Consider the following 19,306-nt stretch of genomic DNA (forward strand, 5'->3'; position numbering starts at 1 on the left):
ACGCAGCATATGCGCCGATGTCGATGGCTTCAGTCAGGAGATGCACTGCACCAAATCTGAGAGAGGAACATACGGCTTCTAGCTCAATAGAATGACGGAATTACCACAGTTTTGACCCCAGGCATAAGACAGAGAAAGAGAGAGAGAGAGAGAGAGAATCAAGGTAGACAGACAGATCTGGGTGTCTGTGGGACGGGGTTGGAAGGCAAGACTCAACTAACGTACAGTACCTGGAGAGCGGCTTCAGGACGGCAAGAGAGACCTGCGAGACGTGATCTTGTTCGCTCCTCCTGCCCGCACCTTCCCTCCCCGTCTCCTCCGAACTCAGACAAGACATGGCATCAGATAACCTCCTGCTTGGCTGGCTAGCTGGCTGCTTGCTCAGTGCCCGCCCACATGCTGCCAGGTGTAGCCTGCAGACTCCCGAGCCCCGGACACCCAAGACATGCATCACTCGAGACTGCACCAAAGGAAAGAACGCGTAGTTGAGCCCAGCCCATTAGGACGAGGATGGGGCGTCTAGGAAAAGTCTCTAGGTAACTACCTGGTTGGTATCTAGGTGCTTAGAACCCCAGGCCCCAAGGCCATCACAGTCCAAGTTCATCGACTCGCGGAGGAACAGTTCGACAGATCAAGGACTTGCAGGGAGAGTGATTAACAACTTGAACAGAGTATACGTGATCACTGGCTAGGCCACTTTACTCAAGAGCTATGGCATATGAATGGGAGCTGAGCTGATACGAGCTGCTCGTCCGGCCCGGCAGAAACAAGAACACAGGCAAGACACGAAATGTAGATCTCAGAATGAAACTGAAGCTAGATGGAGAAAACTAGCGTCCAGAGATTAACGAAGGATCAATTTCCTCTGTGAGGACGCCGTCGACATTAGAACATGTCCGACCAGTGCTGCACACTTCATCGAACCAAGAACAGGTCCTGTTGTGCTGTGGTCGGGCGCCTCAGCTGACTGAGGAAAGAAAAGAGAAAGAAAAATGGGAGCGGAAGCGGCTCCCAATTTTCAGATGTCGTCTGGCAAACGGGCAGAGCTGCACGTGACGAGCTTGGTAATAAGGTGGCTTCTGATTGGCTGACAGCCGCCTGGTAAGTACCGAGGATAAACGGGTGCAGGCCCAGACGGTAACACGCTGCCGATGATAGCTCGGAACGTCGAGCGAGGATTCGTCTTGTCGTCAACACCCTCCGAAACACTTACCCACCCTTCGATGCTGGTCACCCACTGACCATTGCCCACTTGCGATCCCGAAGAGCAATCAACCTGCCATTTACGATCGACAGTCACACATACTAGCAGCCATGATCACCTCAAGGGCAGGCCTGACGGCCGTTCGCCGGGGTAAGTTCTTAGACGTCATCCACGATGCCGATACCTACCGACCTGCCTGTCTACCTACCTAGGAGCAGGAACGCAGTCCAGCAGTCCAATCCAACCCATAGCTAACCACCAATGCCCTCCCAACAGTAGCAAAGCCCTCGACCTTCTTCACAGCCACCGCCCTCACGACGCCGATGCAGGTCCGCTCGGCCGCGACGCAGTCCCTGACGCCGGCGGACGGGCAGTCGATCCTGGCCAAGCAGCGGCTGCAGCGGCCGGTGTCGCCGCACCTCGAGATCTACGACAAGAACCAGACCTTCTTCGGCTCCTCCATCTGGCAGCGCTTCACGGGCATGTTCTTCACGGGGTCGCTCTACGCCTACTCGATCGGCTACCTCGTCGCGCCCCTCGCCGGCTGGCACCTCGAGTCCGCCAGCATCGCCGCCGCCTTCGCCACCCTGCCCGTCCTCGTCAAGGGCGGCTTCAAGGTCGTCCTCGCCTGGCCCTTTGTCTTCCACGGCATCAACGGCGTCAAGCACCTCGTCCACGACTCCACCGCCAAGGGCTTCCGGAAGGCCACCATCAAGCAGAACGAGTACCTCATCTGGGGGTCAAGTGCCGTCGTTGCGTTGGGTTTGGCTTTCCTTCTGTAGGCGGATGAGGTGCACCGGTGTTGGTGGGTTCTTGTCTTGTGCACGTGTGAATATATCGTGCTGGGCGTGTTAGGAATACATTGATTTGAAAGCACAATTAGACTGGGCCGAGGAGCCACTGCCTTTTGGGTGACGGTGACCTGCCTACTCTGACCCTCCTGACGAGAATGCCGTGGTCTCCATTGGAGCACACATCAAAGTGCCAGGAATTGAACAGACCTGATGGAACATGGGAAACATATGCTCGAATGTTTGCGGCTGCAATTTGAGAGCCTGTACGCCGTATCTGAGGTATCAAATATGAAGCAAAGCCTTTTGTCCCTTTCCATGTGATTTCGACCCTTGAACGCCATTCGCCCTTCCCAAGCCATCTCTCCATGCCCTACCTAGCGATTAGGTAGTCTCCTACTCGTCCCTGTACGCCTTGGCGTCCAGAACTTGCCTGTTCAGCCTGGCACTGCCCAGGTTTGCTACCTCGCGCCCAATGGTTTCTCCAAGGAACTCCGTCAACTCCGTCACCGTGTGTTCCGTAGTGCTGCTGTGGACTCCGTTCATCATGCCGATCTCGTTCTTATCGATGGTCTTGATAGCATTGACGATCGCGCCAAGGAGCAGCTTGATCTCGAAATCCGGCGTGCCCCGCTCCTGCATCGGCCGCAGGATCATATCGTCGAACGACTTCAGATTCGGCAGCAGCAACACCCGCACGGACTCCGGCCCTCCAGCCGCTGAAAGTCCGCAGACCGCCCCGTACAGCACCGCAGCTGGCTTCGAAGGATCGAGTAGGTATTTGAGGCACGTCCGCGTTAGCTTGGGCCGCAGCCTCGTGTTCGACTTGCCGTAGTTCTTGGCAATGTTGCCCAGGATCGCGGCCGACAGCTCGCGCAGCTCGTACTGTTCCTTGACCGCATCCAACCCCTCATCCGTTCCCAGCTTCCTGCTCATGAGGCATGTCAAGACAGGCGCACTCAGCGGCGACGCGTAAGGGTCGAGGTAGAGGTTGTCGTTTGCGATCAGGGCAGCCGTGAGCTCCATCATCTGTCTAAGCGTGAAGGTGTCATCCAGTCGATGGGTGACCTGGTTCGCGATGAAGTTGACAAAGTATGGGACCAGCTGGTGCAAGCCCGGGTCGGACCTGACGGATTGTAGAGCTGCGTTGCGCAGTTGGCGGACCTCGTCGTCCGGGTTGTCATCGAGGATCGCTGACTGGATCTTCTCGAAATACATGACAAGCTCTTTCGAAATAACGTGCCTAACGTGCGGTCTGAAAGATACATTGTCGTTTCCGGCGAGTGCAGCGAGGGCGGGGTTTGCGCCAGGACCCTTGGGGACGAGTTCTTGGGAGCGGGCTTCGGCGGTGGTAGGGTTCTGCGGGATAGTTGGCTGGACGCCCTCTATGGCGAGCCAGTGCGCTGATGGGAGAAAAGTAAGTCATCATTGCCTTGTACGGCTGATTGTAGCCTGGAAGACGGTAGCACCAACCTGTGAAAGTCGCGTCTCTGGGCACCTTGGGCAAGGGCGCGTTGATGAGTTTCTCGAAGTCGACCTCCTCATCCTCGATGTAGAAAAGCGGCTGGCCGGGTCCCAAGCTCGCTTCACCGTATCTGAGAGGTCTCGTGGACTCATATCCGTAGAGAGGCTCGACATCAAGCACCTTCATGGCTTGCGACACGTCCTGGACAGTGAGTGTGGTACGACCGGCGTGTCGCATGAAGCGCAGGCTCTCGATGATGACCTGACCGAGTCGGTATTCGACATCTTGTGATAAGCATTTGAGGGCTTCTTCGTTGAGGGAGCCGATGCCCACAGACTCGGCGACGTCCTTCACGTTCTCGGGGTTCCAGAGCAGCTTGGGCTCGTCGGCCGGCTTGGGTGGGGCCGCAGCCATTGCTGTCGGGGTTGGCGAGGCGGCGACCAGTATAGATTCCTATCGCCTTCTGCTTCGTTTCAAAAGGATCGACCCATGAGGATGATTGTGTCTCTTGGAGCAGTGAAATGCTGCCACTTCGCGCTGCCGGGTATATTGCTGCTACAGTGTGAATTGGTGAAGTTGGGAAGGTTATGGGCGGCACCACGCTAAAGAAATGGACCCACCCACTGCCACCTTGTGCCTGCTCCTAACCCTTGGACCAGCCACAAGTCCAACTACACTGGGCCAAACACGGTCCAGCCATCCAGCCCATCATGAACCAATATAGATCAGAGTGATGGGGAAGTGATTATAAAAATGGTCAGCCAGTTGCATTAGCGTGGTGAGAAACGAAGATCCGTCTTGTCTGGGTGCTAGGGTAGGGAAGACAGGGATGGTCAGCCGATTGCATTAGCACCTGGTCTTAGGAAGGACTTCTGCCACGATAGCATCTGTTCAACCTCCATGCATTCTCACAATATGAGAAGAAGTGAGACACAGTGTACAGGTCGTAGGTGGAGTTTGAGAAGTCTGTGGCTCTGTTGGAAACTCGATGTCCATAGCCTCCATTGACGCTCACCAAGCCTGCCAGGCACTGGATGTAGGAGCTCACAGGCTGCTGGCTGCCCGCAGCCTTGCTATACATGGACGTGTACCAGTGAAGGAGGTAGAAACCCAGACACAAATATGTCCCATCTGCTATCTCTCTAGATAGTGACTCCATGGTCATCCATTTGCATAGCTTGGCACGGGATTATTCCCTTGGCTCGGCTCACAGCAGGCTGAATACCTTGTTACTTTGCGTTCCGCAAGCACACCTATTGGTTTTTGTATTTGTAAGTGGCAGACAGAAAATTTCGCAAATTATTAGGCAGCATTCAGTCTCTTCATCAAAGGCCGACTTGAGGATTTAATATTGCTGCATTTTGTCCCTCTCGACCTTACCTCGTGGTAATCCAGCTACTACCTCAGCCCTGCTTCTTTTAACCACGAGACAGGCTGTAATTCACCACTATAACAGCTGCGCAATTGTCGAAAGTATTTATTCTCCTCTTTTGTACTGTTTTATAATCCTCAGCTTGGCTTGCATCGTGTTCTATTCTTCAAAATGAACGAGAAAGAAAGGACGACCGGTCTTGCCCACAGACTGCCTTTGAGCAATTCGGAAACCACAGCGCGCTCCAACAGCCCAGTCGTCAACACCAGAGAACCAAAAGACACAACAGAAGATTTTGTACCTGTGTTCAAGCGTGAGATTCACGGTCTGAAATGGGCTTTGACTGTTGGCGCCATTCTTTCCTGCGTCTTCCTGTACGCCCTCGACACGACGGTGGTGGCAGATATCCAGCCAGACATCATTGCATCCCTGGGAGATTTTCAGAAATTTCCGTGGCTCGCAACTGCCTACGCCTTGCCCTCCACTGCGCTTGTGCTCATTCAATCCAAGACGTACGGGCATTTTGATATCAAGTGGCTCTATTTCGGCTATGTTATCTGCTTTGAGATCGGCAGTGCAATTTCTGGTGCCGCCCCCACGATGGACTCTATGATTGTCGGGCGTATGATTGCTGGCATTGGTGGTTGTGGTATCTATGTCGGCTCCTTGACCTTTTTCAGCGTGGTCACTACCCCCAAGGAGCGTCCCCTTTACATTGCTTTGATCTCTCCTACATGGGGAGTTGGGACCGTCCTAGGTCCGATAGTATGTCTTCCCGCACGGCCAGTTTGATTTCATGCGAGAGACTCATCTCAATACCCAGGTCGGAGGAGGATTCGCAGAGAGCAGCCTGGGCTGGCGATGGGGTTTCTACGTCAACCTCTTGATCTTCGCAGTCGCCGCGCCCATCTTGATTTTCATTCTGCCTTCGATTAATTTCGCCAAGGGCCAGTCCATCAAAGAGAGAATGAACAAGATCGATTGGCTTGGACTGGCCGTCTGGACCGGCTGGTGTGTTTCATTTTTCATGGCCATTATCTTTGGCGGGACCCTATTTGAATGGCAGTCTTACAGCATGATCATTCTTTGGATTTTCGTGGGTATACTTGGGATCGCTTTCTTTCTGACGCACAAGTTCTACCCTTTTGTCAAGAAGGAGAACCGGCTTTACCCGAGTCACATGCTCAGGAACTTCAAGTTGGGCATTTTGCAGTTCGCCACATTCGCGGCCGCGTCGGCTGTTTATATTCCCATCTATTACATCCCTCTTTACTTCCAATTCGCCAGGGGCGAGTCACCCGTGGAAGCCGCTATTAAGCTCCTGCCTTTTGTCTCCATGATATCCACCGTTGCCATCCTCAATGGTATTTTCATGTCGAGATGGGGTTACTATATGCCGTGGTTCTTCGTTGGTGCGCTTCTGGCGGTCGTGGGAGGTTCCCTCATGTACACGGTCTCGATCGACACGAAAATATCGGCAATCTACGGATACAGCGTCCTAGTGGGTATCGGTGGTGGCTGCTTCATGATTACTGCCTTTGGTTGCGTCTCGGACATTGTCAGCCCTAAGGACATCTTCAACGCCATCGGTGTCATCAGTCTTGTCCAGTGCATTGGTATCACGCTCTTCCCCTCTCTCAGCGGAAACATATTTCAGAATCTGGGTGCCAAGTATATCACCCCAATTCTACCATCCAATTTCGAAGGCGACCCACGCGTGATCCTTGCTGGTGCGAGCAGTCCTGAGTGGCAGAGTTTCTCTGAAGACGTCCAGAACCGTCTTTCTGGTGCCATTGTCGACGCCATGAGCAACGTTTACACTATGACTATTGTCGCGAGTGGCATGACAGCCCTCCTCTCGCCTTTTTTGGGGGTAGGTACGCTCTCGTCTATCACATTTGTGAGCAGTGTACTGATGAGAATGCAGTTTCGCAAAGTGAGCGCTTAGTTGAAAACGTTCTACATACTGGCTCCTTCAAAGTATTGGATAAGGCATGTAAAATGACAAGAGGCCATATTGGTGCGTCAAAACTACTGCAATAACTCGCGTTCATTTCTTCGCATTTCATTCCTTGAGTTCTTCGCTCCTTGCCGGCAATGTATTTTCGATGTATGTTGTGGGCTTTTGCTTCCGTGCAAGTTTTAATTGTCATTGATGATATAAGTAATTTCGTCATGTTTCGTTCCACTTGTTCATTAAAGTAAAGCTCTAGAATTCAGAGTTGCCTCTATAGTCTATTCCATTGCGCGAGTTGTATCTTCCACAATGACTGGCGTGCCTGAAAATACTCAAACAAATAAACTACAGATCGGTCCCAATCAGGCACTTGCAAGATCTTCGGGTGAATATTCATTTGAGCTGGGACTTAAGACTGCTGTTTATTCTGCATGATTGAGACAACAAAGAATGTCCCTGCAGTCGTCCGTAAGTAGTGAGAACACAGTGTCCTGTGACTAAACTTTTTACAGTGTCAGCAAGTTGCATACTTGGCGAATGGCACCATGTGTCAAAGAGCACTGTATTTGGAGTTTGAATTATTACAGTGTCAGCCAAGTGCATTGTGATTACGCACTCAGGGGATACGAAGATTCTGGCGCGACGTTTTGCTTTGTAAGTCGTTCTCAAAACTCCTGGCTAGTCTCGAGAGCGACTAGATGGCAGTATATCTTGCGCGATCAGTCACAGCAGATTGACTCTGACGTACACTAAGGAGGAAAATCTACCGAAGGATAAAGAAACCGTAATTTCTTCTGAATTCCAGTCCATCATTTCCAACAATTTTATACACTAAAGGCACAACCCATCATGGCGAAAAAGCTCATCGCTGTCCTTGGTATTACGGGAATTCAGGTATCTCGAGAATCCTAGCGTCCAGTATCATAGCCCGTTTCAGACGATAACATTTAATTTTAGGGTGGCTCCGTCGCTGGCCGATTTCTCACTCACGCCGAATGGCAAGTACGCGGGCTTACACGCAATCCCGGCTCGACCAACGCGAGAGAATGGGCGAGCCGAGGAGTTGAGATCGTCAAGGGCGACCACGATGATCTAGAATCACTCAGAACTGCCTTCAAAGGCGCACACGCTATATTTGCCGTCACTGATTGGGCCGCAAACTTCTGCCGGATCAGTGAGGACAGGGCCCTGCAGGAGAAAGCAAGGACTGCAGGGCGTTCAATTGAGGAATACGCCGGAGACTTGGAAAAGGCGCAAGGTATCAACATCGCAATTGCCGCTTCTGACCCGAACGTCCTCTCAACCCTGGAGAGGTTTGTCTTCTCAACATTGCCCGCGGTGCAGAAGATCAGTGACGGCAAGTACAAGCATTCTTACGAGTTCGATTCCAAGGCCGGAGTGGAGAGCTACATCCGAGAAGAGCTTTCAGAGCTTCGGGCCCGGCTGAGTACCGTAACAATGGGCGTCTTTCAAGAGACGTGGAAGGACATCTCCGCGTTCAGGCCACACAAGCAGCCCGACGGCGTATTTGAATATGTGCGCCTGAAAGTCCCAGGCTCGCATCAAACAAACCCCGAGGTCGTAGCCACCCGAGACACGGGTGCGTTTGTCGAGGCGTTGGTTCTTCATCACCCAGCTGGTACGGACGTCTTGGGCGCGAGTGAAATTGTCACGAAGGCAGAGTACGCAGCAATTTGGGGTCGCATGTTGGGAGTCAATGTAACAGTGAGAGACGTCTCAGAGGAAGAATACGTAAAGCACGTCCCAAAGGGATTGGAGGTCACCATACTGGATGATTTCAAGTTTTTTGCTGAATATGGATACGCCGGTGGGAACCCTAATATCAAAACTCCGGCGGAACTGGGGATCAAGACAACCTCTGTGGAGGAATTTTTCCGAGGTGAGGATTGGAGCTCAGTGCTGAAAGGAGAGATCTAAATTGTACTTGATGGCTGATTGTACATTGCCGTTCAAAACGTAGGATCAGTTTGTCAGTTCCAACGAGTCTGAGTCATTGATTGATCACGAGTTGGACGATTGGCATTATCAATGTGCTTCGTAGAATCATGAGTGATAAACATTGCTCTTTATTGTATGTCGATAATTGACTAAGTCCGGGTCCCTCTTGAATCATATTCATGCTGTTCGTGGATAAAATCTGGTTTCTCAATAGGACTCTCATCCCTCTGGCTCCGCCAATAATTCGTAGATGTTATGATCTCAGGGCACCCTCTTAACAGCCATCCCCATCTTTGTAGGAAAGGAACGCTGATTTCCCAACTGCGGGGATCCCATGGCTCTCCCCAAACCACGAGCCCAGCCCATTCACTCCTCCCTCCGCCCGACTCCATGATATCGTCAAATAGCAGTTGCTCGTCCTCGGCACTTATGACATTTGTGGCCAACAACAGATTGTCGCGCATTTTAGGTAACGGAAATAGATCAAGCCATGGGTGGTGCCTTGTTCTCAATTGCATGCTCGTAGGCATAAGGCTACCTGGCAGGGAGATTGTGGATGGTGTACCCAGCTTGTGATCCCGTGCGTCCCGTCCAAATGGAGAAATACACTCGCAAATAAGCCAGTCGAATTTGAAGCCTAGTGCGGCAGCATTTCTGGTAAAGCCGTTCACAACATTGAGTTGTATGAGTTTCAGGCGGTGGTCCGCACATGGGTCAGCCGTCTTGTAACTCGTCAAAGCTTGCTCGGCGAATTGTTTGAGAAGAGCTCGCTTCTGTGCGATGTTCTCCTCTGTGCAGTAACCAAAAGTCGTCACTGGGTCGTTTAGGGGAGAGACCGTCGTAGTGTATGATTGACAATTCTGGGTTGGAATGACATCAGGGGAAGCAGTATCGGGTGAGGCACGGTGGTAAACATTTGTTCTTTTCCTCTGCCTTGCTAAAGTGTCATCTCGTTGAGCTTCACTTGCTCCAGCTGATTCAGGAAACCTGGGCAATCATAACTCACAAACTCGTTTGTTCAGCCTATTCTGCAGCTTCTTTCGCTCTTTCCGATTCGTTATCCCTGCCCAGTCTTCTCCGCGGTGCCGAATGTTCACCTTGTGTGGCATCTGTTGCAACTCAACATGTTGCATGTAATGAGCGTGGGCAGCAATGCCAGGGGTCATTGTTGTGACGATTTCACGAGAAGAAATGAATTGGCAGTAGGAATCAACACTGAGACTGTGCGAGCTGAACCTCACGACCTTAATAGCTGCACGTGGCTGACATTCTGGGACTAATAGTGCTTGGCTAACCTTGGCTAACCATAAATTCTGCAGACTGCGGTCAAATGGTAATTGGAAGGTGTACTACTGCAAGTGGCTGACTTTCCACACAGTTCAAGGTCCACTATTGATGACGTGAAGAACTCGTATTGGCTCTCACATCATATATCCCCTTTGATGCCTCAAAATATATCATGTGGACAAGAATTCGGCGTGGGCAAAGTCAGCAAGCACTTACGTATTCCGTGCCTTCGTAATGTGACCACCCCGTCTTCGTGTGCAAGAAATTCTCGAGAGTATTTTCATTTCAGATGACACTGAAAGGCCATAAGCTATTGCCAAGCGTAACAAAGACGCGCATACCAAGTTTGTGATTTAATTGCAAATAGTCCAAAATTCCTATAACTTGTATCACAGGAAGAGACTCAGTTGGAAAGCAATCAAGGCGTTCTTGGTTTTGACAGTCAATGACTAACCTGGGCAGGGCGAACTCACCAAATGTGGATAACAGAGCTTTCAGTCATCTGTACTCTTTATGCCTGCGGGGCCTGGCATTTAAGACCAACTTTGATTAAAGTAGGTCCTTACGGAGCTCTGAATAGCCCTGCACGACGGATCTCTGCTGTCTGTCTCATTACTATCAATAACGGACACATAACGAAGATTGCGTGCCGTCGCACCGTCGGCAAGCTCTTGAAGCAAAATGTCTTACTCGACTATAAGGCTACTGTGCCCCTGCGCGGATCGTCCCGTACGTGCCGTGTCAACTACACTTGGAGCTAAAAGGGGAAATTTGGGATGAATCTCGCATGCCAGCCTACTGCAGGTACCCATAATTCCCCAGATCTCAGCTCATAGGACGTCGAAAGTTCAAGAGCACCAGTTTCGAACTTGCCTGGAGAAACCGAATCAACATTGATTTGGTATCAATGTGCTCTAGTCCTACGCCTCGGCACCCTATGGGAGCTTGTTTAAAGTGGGTCAGCCATAAATGGGATGGTGAAGGCATGTCAATGAAGAGTCCGGCATTTGGGCCGTGGAATGTGGTACGAACATGTTTCGATTTCTGGGCATCATTTCTCATGTACATGGCGATCTCTTATGCCTCCGACAAGTGTATTTCATTGCATTCTACATAGACTCAAATTATGCTGCGTTGCCAAGGGAAATGAGAAACGACATGCCGTAGCATATGCGTTCTCCGTAAGTTGTTTGGAACTCGGCTGGCCATTCCAGATTGGCTGCATGTGTCCAATACTGGTCAGCAAAGTCGGGCTAGCTCACCGATATTCCCGTTTCTCAGCTGTGGGCAATGCACGGCTCTTCCTGTGGCAACGGGCTGAAGCATGGTTTGTGTCTGTTCACAATCTGTTGCCTCACATTCCAAGCTGGCAGACACAAAGAGAGTTGGACGCTGATAGGGTCGGCTGAGCCCGCCGCTGCGGCTCTTGGGAACACGATGGTAGGGGATTACTGAGCGGAGACAAGAACGTTTCACTGCGCCAAGACAGGGGAAAAGCAACATTGCACACAACTTGCTGCCATTCGAGATTATAGCGGTGGGAGCGTCGTATCGAGATGAAGTTCCCACAAGACCTGAAAAAATGGTACGCGCTGAAAGAGCTGCAGTGGTCCAATGAACAACGCATCGGGAAGAACACGGATTACGTGAGACACGCTCAGCTTCACAGAGCTCGGGCGGGCGCTCTCGAGTTGTGTCTCATTGGAAGCCACAATTGGGTGGCTTTTTCTCGGCCGCATGCGATCTGACCTGAATGTGTTAAGCGAGAAGTAGGCCAAATGCAAGTTATCGGACCATCACTTAGGTCATATTTGATCTATACATTGTAGAATTCCATTCATGAGACAAGGCTCTTCACCGCACGAAAATGGTAGAACGCCATAACATGTCGACGCCCGAGAACGAGACTTCGTCCTCTTGACAGCTAGCAAGGAAGTAGGGTATATAATGTTGCGATGTTCCCCCTCAGCCTGTCTGAGAAGATGTATAGTATACAACAGAGCTATTCTACATCATTGAAACACTCAGCCTGATTCTTTACACCATCTACTGGTACCCGCAATCATATCTGCTATGGATAGAGGAAAGCTTCTCCTCCGCTCCTGGGACCAAGGTCTAGTTGCGCAGGAGCTGAGCAAGTACAAGCTCATTCCTCGGAGACTATCTCCAGAGGCAGTCAAGGCTGCGCAGGGCCTCATCGTCCCCGACACTACACCAGACAACAAACTCTCAGTCGGCACCTTCTCAGGAACCTCAAAGGCCTTGACTCAGGTCTTCAAGAGAATCGAAGACCGGTGAGCCTGCAATAACTTCAACTTCAGTAGCGAGTTGGCTGAAGCTGACAATATCAAGTTTCCACTCTTACTTCGATGTCACTGGTATTGAGCCATCCATTCCGCAAGGCACCAAACGCGAGGATGCCGTGAGCATTTACAATTGGTCTCCAAAGACTGGCCCGCACGCAGATAACTATCCGCCTCACTTAGACTTGATTCCCAAGACGGATGAAGTATCTATCTTCAATATCTTCGACAAAATGCGCCTTCTGGTGAGCCATTTCCTTTCCTTGTTTCAGCCTGGCGTCACAAAGCTCGCACAGCTTTCCATTCTTCGAGTAACGAAATAGCCCGATGGGTCAATCTTTTCTACTACTTGAGCGCGTCTAGTTGACGTTTATTTACGGGTCGATCATAGCTAATATAGATTTACTTAGGATACGGGATTCGTGCTGCTCTCTGTGGTCCCAGAATCGATCAAGGACTTCACCTACAGCTACCCTGACCAGGGAGCTACCATGGCTGACATTGATAAGCGTAACGCCACGCTCAGGGCTGAGAAGAAGAACATTCTCAGCGAGCCCAACATTGGCGATCTCAAAACGCACAAATGGTTCACTGACGAGGTCTTCGCCCAACAGCAGTTCACTGGGACCAACCCAGTCACTATCCAGACTGCAAGCACCTCATGGATCCAAAACTTCACTAAAGCTGCCACAAGCCAGAATTTAACAGACTATGTCGCACTCATCAGCAGCGTCAGCAAGACCTCTTCGCTATATGTGCAGGACTGCGGATATTACCGCTCAACCCTAGGCGTGTCTGCGCAAGCTGTCTTCCAGGCCGATGACACCCCGAAAGACAAAGCCCGCTACGCTTGCTCTTCGGTAACACTCTTCCATCTTACAGACTCGGGCAAGTTGCATCCTCTTGCGATAGTCATTGACTATAATGAGTCTATCGACAACTCCGTCACCATATTCAACACCCGTAAGAGCCCGGAGGAGCAGACAGATCAGGCCAATGATTGGCCATGGCGATATGCGAAGTCAGCTGCTCAGAGTTCGGACTGGTTGCAACATGAGCTCACCGTCCATTTGACCAATTGTCATCTAGTTGAGGAGGCCACAATCGTAAGTTTCTTTCTCGTCCTTTTGATTAACCTCGAGTGCCGTGGTGCATACATGACGGACTCCTAATATTATTTCGCACTACTTTCAATACATTGTTCTCAGTCTTAAAATTCGATGGTCTCATACTAATGAAAACCAGGTCGCCAGCAAGCGGGCACTTGCAACTAATCACCTCGTCTACCGATGCCTTCAGCCACACTGGCTCAAGACATTGTCATTGAATGCGGCCGCTCGCGCCACACTCGTGCCCAGTGTTATCATACCAATCGTCGGTCTTACGGGGTCACAGACATACGAATTCATCCAGAAGGCGTATCAAAATTTCGACTGGCAGGCCAACTATGTTCCAGCGGACCTCGAACGCCGCGGCTTCCCGGTCAAGGACATCTTGGACCAAGGGAATGTCAAATTCCACAACTACGGCTACGGCAAGATGGCGCTGCTAATGTGGCAGGTGTTGCGAAACTTTGTTGCAAGATTCCTCGCCAATGGGGGCCAAGGATTCGACACGGACGCAAAGGTGGCTGCAGACCTTGACATCAAGCGCTGGTGTGATGAGATGCGAAGTGATAATGGAGGCCAAATGAAGAGTTGGCCAGTCATACAGACTGTCGACCAGCTGGTTGACTGTGTGACCATGTGCATTCGTACGTATTAGCTGGACTTCCTTTTCCCTTTTTTCTGGACTATAATGATCCTCTCGCCTCAGACATTAAGAGCATCCCTTTTTCTTTTCTTCTTCCAAACAGGTTGCTGATATGCCACAGATATCGCCTCGCCACTGCACACAGCCGTCAACTACCTCCAGGAGTACTACCAGTCATTCGTAGTCAATCGCTCACCGTCGCTCTGCGCACCACCGCCAACCTCCTTGCAGCAGCTCAAGGGATTCCAGGAACCAGACCTCATGAAGTCGCTGCCTATTAACCGGCCCCAAGAGTGGTTGCTTGCGTCGCACCTAGTCCACCTGCTGAATTTTCGTGTGGCAGAGGACCAGAACATTCTCAACTACGCCATCTCATTGTACCATCTGAGTGCACCCGGAACAGGTAGTGGTGAGACACATATCCAGGCTGCGGCTAAGGCACTGGTGGATGACTTGATTGAGCTTGGAGACACGAAAGACAATGTTGGAAACATCATTCCTGGAGTGTTTTCCAAGATCAGTGACGCTTTGGACAATCAGGAGTTGCCGTACGACGTGCTGCAGCCCGTTGACACGGCCGTTTCTATTTTAATTTAATAGCTGAGATTCAGGTGTCGCTCAAGTGAGGTTAGGTAAGGCGTATGTGATGAGGCAAGACGCATAGGTCGTAGGCTATCTCCAGGGAGGCTGGTCGTGTAGTGGAGGCTCGGGAAGTCGCTGAAAATCTTAAAATTTGAGTGGAGAGGCCTTTGGGCAGGGCAGCGTCAAGTGAAGCAAGTCCAGCGCAGGTTATGGAAAAGAAGGCCCCGTATGCCATGCATTATTCGCTATTTACGTACTAGTAGGTGAAAATCTTCACATTGCTTTTTGGAACAATCCTTCCTACTTTTTCTCTCGGTGTCTTAAACAACCAGAGAACCGAAATCTATGTAATTTGACTCACCAAGGCACGAGAAAAAGAATTTCGCGAAGTCGGTCGAGAGCAAAAGGTGTGGGGGCCGCTGTACGAATCTTGTGTGCGTGGAGTATACATGCAGACATGCAAACATCTATTAGGCCCACGTGCACATATATATGCTTTCGATATACGCAGCATGCAGGCTATGTAACCTTTCAAGTGGGCCAGATTGCACATGATTTTGTAAGCACAGGCTTGAAGACTGATGAAGGCTAACGGGTCCGACTGCTGCAATCTGAAATGCTTGATCACATGGCTTCCCAGGGTTGCCCGTCCTGCATGGGTCAACGCGTTTGGTCCCTGGGGAAAAGGCGGGAAATGGCATTGAGGCCTCTTCGCCACCTAGATTCGGCGTTCGTAAAGTTGATAACGAGAAAAACCATGGTCTAGAAGGGCCTGGGCCGGCTGGCGACTCCCCTGCGCATCTACCCGCAATCCTGGTGCTAGTCAGCTCAGGCGGTGGCAAGCCTTACAATCCTGCTTGTCCCGTTTCGTGACTAGACTCATACTCAAATTTTGACTAACGGAGAGCGTTGTGTTTTATTCCAACTAAGCTACTTTAGACTGACTTAATGTGCTGCCGCCCATTGTCCAACCCACTGTTGGCTGCTCCCCTCGACTCAACGACCGATACCCAACGCCCGATACCTTCACCTCACCGTACCACATCAGCACGTTCACCTCTTGATTATGATACGATTGTAGCACGGTTCTGGGCAAACCTACGCTGCGACGTCCAACAAAGAACTGGCCTCTGACGGCACAAAAGTTACGGCATAGTCAGGATGCCTGCCAAATCGCCCTCACCTTCAGTGTCGGCCTCCCTGAACACCGCCTTCGCTCCCTATTTTCCCAAGTCCGAGATCAGTCCGCGAGAGTCACGGCCTCTACCCACTCGGCCGCTCTGTATATCCGATGAGCAGCTGTGCAGCAAACCAATTCTTGCATACGATGAGCAATTGCACGAATCCAATTACAATCCGCCTTCAAACGTGGATCTTGCACACCGACCTGATGCCGTCTCTGATCCATATCTCATGCCCTCCCTGGCGAGCAACGAGCGCCTCCGACTGACTATGCTCTGGTATTACACCCGTGGCCTCTACGAAGATGGAGAATTTCTGCAACTACTGCAGGAGAAGCTAGATCTTGTCCAAACCTTTATGGAATGGGAATTCGCGCTGTTGGGCCTGCTCAGCGAAGATGTGTACACTCGTGTGGCTGCAACTGGTTTGCCGTTGGCGGTACTACCTCGTCGAGAGAGCACCTGCTCCCACACCGTCACCCAAGAACCCGGAGTAAGTTCCCTGTGCCCAAAATGTCGTTGACCATACTAAATCATGGGCCAGACATTATTTATGTTGCCTAACATGGCGAGCGACTGGCGCTTCAGATGTTCTCCAGCCGTGGCTCAAGGTGGCCTTCGCAGTTACGCTGGAGTACAACTACGATGTCAGACCCTGACTGGTGAATATGTTGCCCTTGGTTCTCTGTGTGTTGCCTCGAATTCGGAGCAGGCACCACTTACTCAGACTCAAGAGGGTGCTCTGGTCCGCTTCGCAGACATGCTCGTAACGGAAATCGTCAGTCACTCACGGCATGAGCGTCGAAGACAGCGTAACATCATGGGCCAGCGTCTCGCAGAGTGTCGCCCTGATGAAGTCGAAAACGCTGAGGCACACATCTTGAATCTTATACGCGAAATGTATCCTGCCGCATTTGTGGATATTTACGAGGTTTCCGACAACACAGTCCCGCTACCCAGCCATCCTCCTATAGACTTGGTTAGCATTCAGGACGGCTTGTGGGAAGATGCCGAGCACATCGACGAACTCATCCGGACGGCTAACTGCACGAAGATCAGTACATCAAAAGTTGTTCGAGCTATCGTCCACCCTTGTCAGAGTTATCCTCATCAGAAGTACCTCGTGGTTGCCTCAAGTCAGGTTCAGACCGTCTTCGACGATGTTGATTCCTGGTTCGTGGAAAAATGCGCCACATCTCTCGCTAAAATCGCCCAAGAAAGCAGCTTGAGAGAAGCCATCAGGGCAAAGGATAAGTTCCTCAGAGGAATCACCCACCAGCTCCGAACTCCAATTCATGGTGTGCTGGCGTCTTGCGAATTGCTTACTGAAGAGCTGGCTGCTCGCAGCACACCCGCAAATGGTCCGGACGCACCTGCAACAAACCCCTCGTCTATCATCGATACCATCAGAGACTCGGGAAAGGAGCTGATGACAACGGTAAACAACATCCTCAAGCTCAACCGTTGGGCAGAGACTATCGCGGTCAAGCACCATATTGGGCTTCAATCTCTAGCTCACTTGGAAGATGACATTATGCACGAAATGAGGCAGGTGGTGTCAGGACACGATCTTTCCAGGATTCCCATTCTTTTCGAGAATCGCCTCGCCAGCGATGGCTACATCACCATCATGGATCCCTCTCTATTGAAGGAATGCATACAGTCTTTGATTCTGAATGCATTGTCCAACAATAATGATAGCGCGGTCATTATTGTTATTACAGCACCATCAGACAACTCGAGCCTTGCATTCGATGTGTTGGATGCTGGTTGTGGAATTGCCCCAGCCGACCAAGGCCGCATCTTTGAAGCGTTCGAAAAACTCAACCCACACAGTCGCGGAGCAGGACTTGGACTGACCCTCGCGACAAAAATCGCTGCCTCGATGGACGGCAATGTCTCCCTAGTCGCTTCCTCGCAGCATGCGGACAACCACGGCTCTCACTTTCGCGCTGAGTTTTGCAGGCTCGAATTCATACATAGCGATTCCCATATCACACCGCTATCAGAATCACTCCATCAAATACCTCGCGAATTTTACATCGCCCACGCTCCTGACCAACGTCTTGACCTGGTCTTACACTTCGCAAGCTTCCTAGAATACCAAGGATTCAAACGAGCTAGCACCCCCAAGGATTCCTTCGTTGTCATTGCGTATACACCTGATACTGCCGAATTCCAGAGTCTCGTCGATTCTCTGGATGCTGAGCAGCATTCAATCTGCTTGGCACCTTCAGGAGCTGGGATGAATAAAATATTTGGAGACAGAGTTCACTTTTTCTCTGGGCCATTTTTGACAGTGCGTCTCAGAGAAATACTCAAAGAGATCGACATAGCATATCAAACCCAAAATCTCAAAGGCTCAATGATACTGCCCGAGGCTCGTCAAGGCATTGAGATCGACCTTCGCCAGATCTCCGAGCTTGAGATTGCGACGCCACCGACACCACCACCCGAGGTTGACCCTGTTGCGCTGCTAGTCGACGACAACATGGTCAATCTCCGAATTCTCCAGATGTACTGCGAGAAGCGAAACATTACATACAACACGGCAGTCAACGGCCAGGAAGCTGTTGACCAATTCAAGAAGTCGTTGGAGGAGGGCCGGCCCATCAACCTTGTGCTCATGGATTTGCAGATGCCTGTAAGCGATGGGATAGAAGCAACGCAACAGATTCGAGACGTCGAAGGGAAGAATCAGCATGCGCTCTCACCGAGTCGCATTTTGATGATCACGGGTCAGGATTCCGCCGAGGACAAGGCCCGATCCTTCGCAGCCGGTGCAGATGCGTTTCACGTTAAGCCCATGGGCATGAAAGCCCTTGACCACGGTATTGGGGAATACTTTCCAGGATTTTCAAAGAAGATTGCATCTCTCAAGCCGAAAAAGATACGATGAAATGTCACATCGGTGCGGATGGGATATCCGCCCTTGGGCTGTTCCAGAACACAGTACTCATACCGACAACAATAGACTTCGGTTCACCTGAAACCAGGTAATGGACTTCACGCAGAACTCTCCGACGGGACCTGACATCAATGTCTGTCGGCTCGAGTCTAGACACAGATTTGTAATTACTACTGACGATAAATCGATCTGGTATGCTCTGTACAAGCCATATATGTTTCGGTCCCAGGGGCATGTTTGGGCTGAACGACGCCGACTCGGTCTCATCTGTTCCTTCAAAACTCGGTTGCCAATGAAGCAGATGGACCCAGCGTGGGAAATACGATTAACCAGTTGGCAAGACACTTCTGGACTTTGGATTGTCCCAATGGACGTGGGAGATGTTATTGATACCGTGGAGCAGCTAAGAAGCCCCCTCAGAGGCGCTGAGCTTCCACACATTTGAAGGCGTGGTCTCTGAAGTGTATAATGCTGTAACATATATTCGAACCCCTGATTGGATTTGAACAGTCGCCGGAGGGTGATTTTCGAAAATCTCATCACGG

The 19,306-nt window shown here is 51.0% G+C and overlaps 7 protein-coding genes across 7 annotated transcripts; 5 read left to right on the plus strand and 2 right to left on the minus strand.

Annotated features, from left to right (window-relative positions):
* Nucleotides 1–1,314: 1,314 nt before the first annotated feature.
* J7T55_003413 (succinate dehydrogenase cytochrome b560 subunit) lies at nt 1,315–1,986 on the plus strand (the record flags this gene model as incomplete). Its single annotated transcript, XM_053143433.1, has 2 exons — nt 1,315–1,354; nt 1,481–1,986. 2 exons carry the CDS (start codon nt 1,315–1,317, stop codon nt 1,984–1,986), a joined length of 546 nt encoding a protein of 181 aa, XP_052993664.1.
* A 405-nt stretch (nt 1,987–2,391) lies between these two features.
* On the minus strand, nt 2,392–3,874 carry J7T55_003414 (transcription initiation factor tfiid subunit 6; the record flags this gene model as incomplete). Its single annotated transcript, XM_053143435.1, has 2 exons — nt 2,392–3,398; nt 3,469–3,874. 2 exons carry the CDS (start codon nt 3,872–3,874, stop codon nt 2,392–2,394), a joined length of 1,413 nt encoding a protein of 470 aa, XP_052993665.1.
* Nucleotides 3,875–5,003: 1,129 nt separating this feature from the next.
* On the plus strand, nt 5,004–6,780 carry J7T55_003415 (uncharacterized protein; the record flags this gene model as incomplete). The annotated part of the gene is made up of 3 exons (XM_053143436.1): nt 5,004–5,597; nt 5,656–6,705; nt 6,760–6,780. The coding sequence occupies 3 exons, from the start codon at nt 5,004–5,006 to the stop codon at nt 6,778–6,780; spliced, it is 1,665 nt and encodes a 554-aa protein (XP_052993666.1).
* Nucleotides 6,781–7,638: 858 nt separating this feature from the next.
* On the plus strand, nt 7,639–8,727 carry J7T55_003416 (uncharacterized protein; the record flags this gene model as incomplete). Its single annotated transcript, XM_053143437.1, has 2 exons — nt 7,639–7,683; nt 7,747–8,727. The coding sequence occupies 2 exons, from the start codon at nt 7,639–7,641 to the stop codon at nt 8,725–8,727; spliced, it is 1,026 nt and encodes a 341-aa protein (XP_052993667.1).
* Nucleotides 8,728–8,897: 170 nt separating this feature from the next.
* On the minus strand, nt 8,898–9,914 carry J7T55_003417 (uncharacterized protein; the record flags this gene model as incomplete). The annotated part of the gene is made up of 2 exons (XM_053143438.1): nt 8,898–9,685; nt 9,755–9,914. The coding sequence occupies 2 exons, from the start codon at nt 9,912–9,914 to the stop codon at nt 8,898–8,900; spliced, it is 948 nt and encodes a 315-aa protein (XP_052993668.1).
* Nucleotides 9,915–12,108: 2,194 nt separating this feature from the next.
* J7T55_003418 (lipoxygenase 1) lies at nt 12,109–14,687 on the plus strand (the record flags this gene model as incomplete). Its single annotated transcript, XM_053143439.1, has 5 exons — nt 12,109–12,329; nt 12,388–12,583; nt 12,749–13,444; nt 13,584–14,091; nt 14,212–14,687. The coding sequence occupies 5 exons, from the start codon at nt 12,109–12,111 to the stop codon at nt 14,685–14,687; spliced, it is 2,097 nt and encodes a 698-aa protein (XP_052993669.1).
* A 1,146-nt stretch (nt 14,688–15,833) lies between these two features.
* J7T55_003419 (uncharacterized protein) lies at nt 15,834–18,752 on the plus strand (the record flags this gene model as incomplete). Its single annotated transcript, XM_053143440.1, has 3 exons — nt 15,834–16,278; nt 16,442–16,500; nt 16,566–18,752. The coding sequence occupies 3 exons, from the start codon at nt 15,834–15,836 to the stop codon at nt 18,750–18,752; spliced, it is 2,691 nt and encodes an 896-aa protein (XP_052993670.1).
* Between the last annotated feature and the right edge of the window lie 554 nt (nt 18,753–19,306).

The sequence above is a fragment of the Diaporthe amygdali genome (assembly GCF_026229845.1).
Source record: "Diaporthe amygdali strain CAA958 chromosome Unknown NODE_14_length_1008325_cov_65_372321, whole genome shotgun sequence".
NCBI classification, from domain to species: domain Eukaryota; kingdom Fungi; phylum Ascomycota; class Sordariomycetes; order Diaporthales; family Diaporthaceae; genus Diaporthe; species Diaporthe amygdali.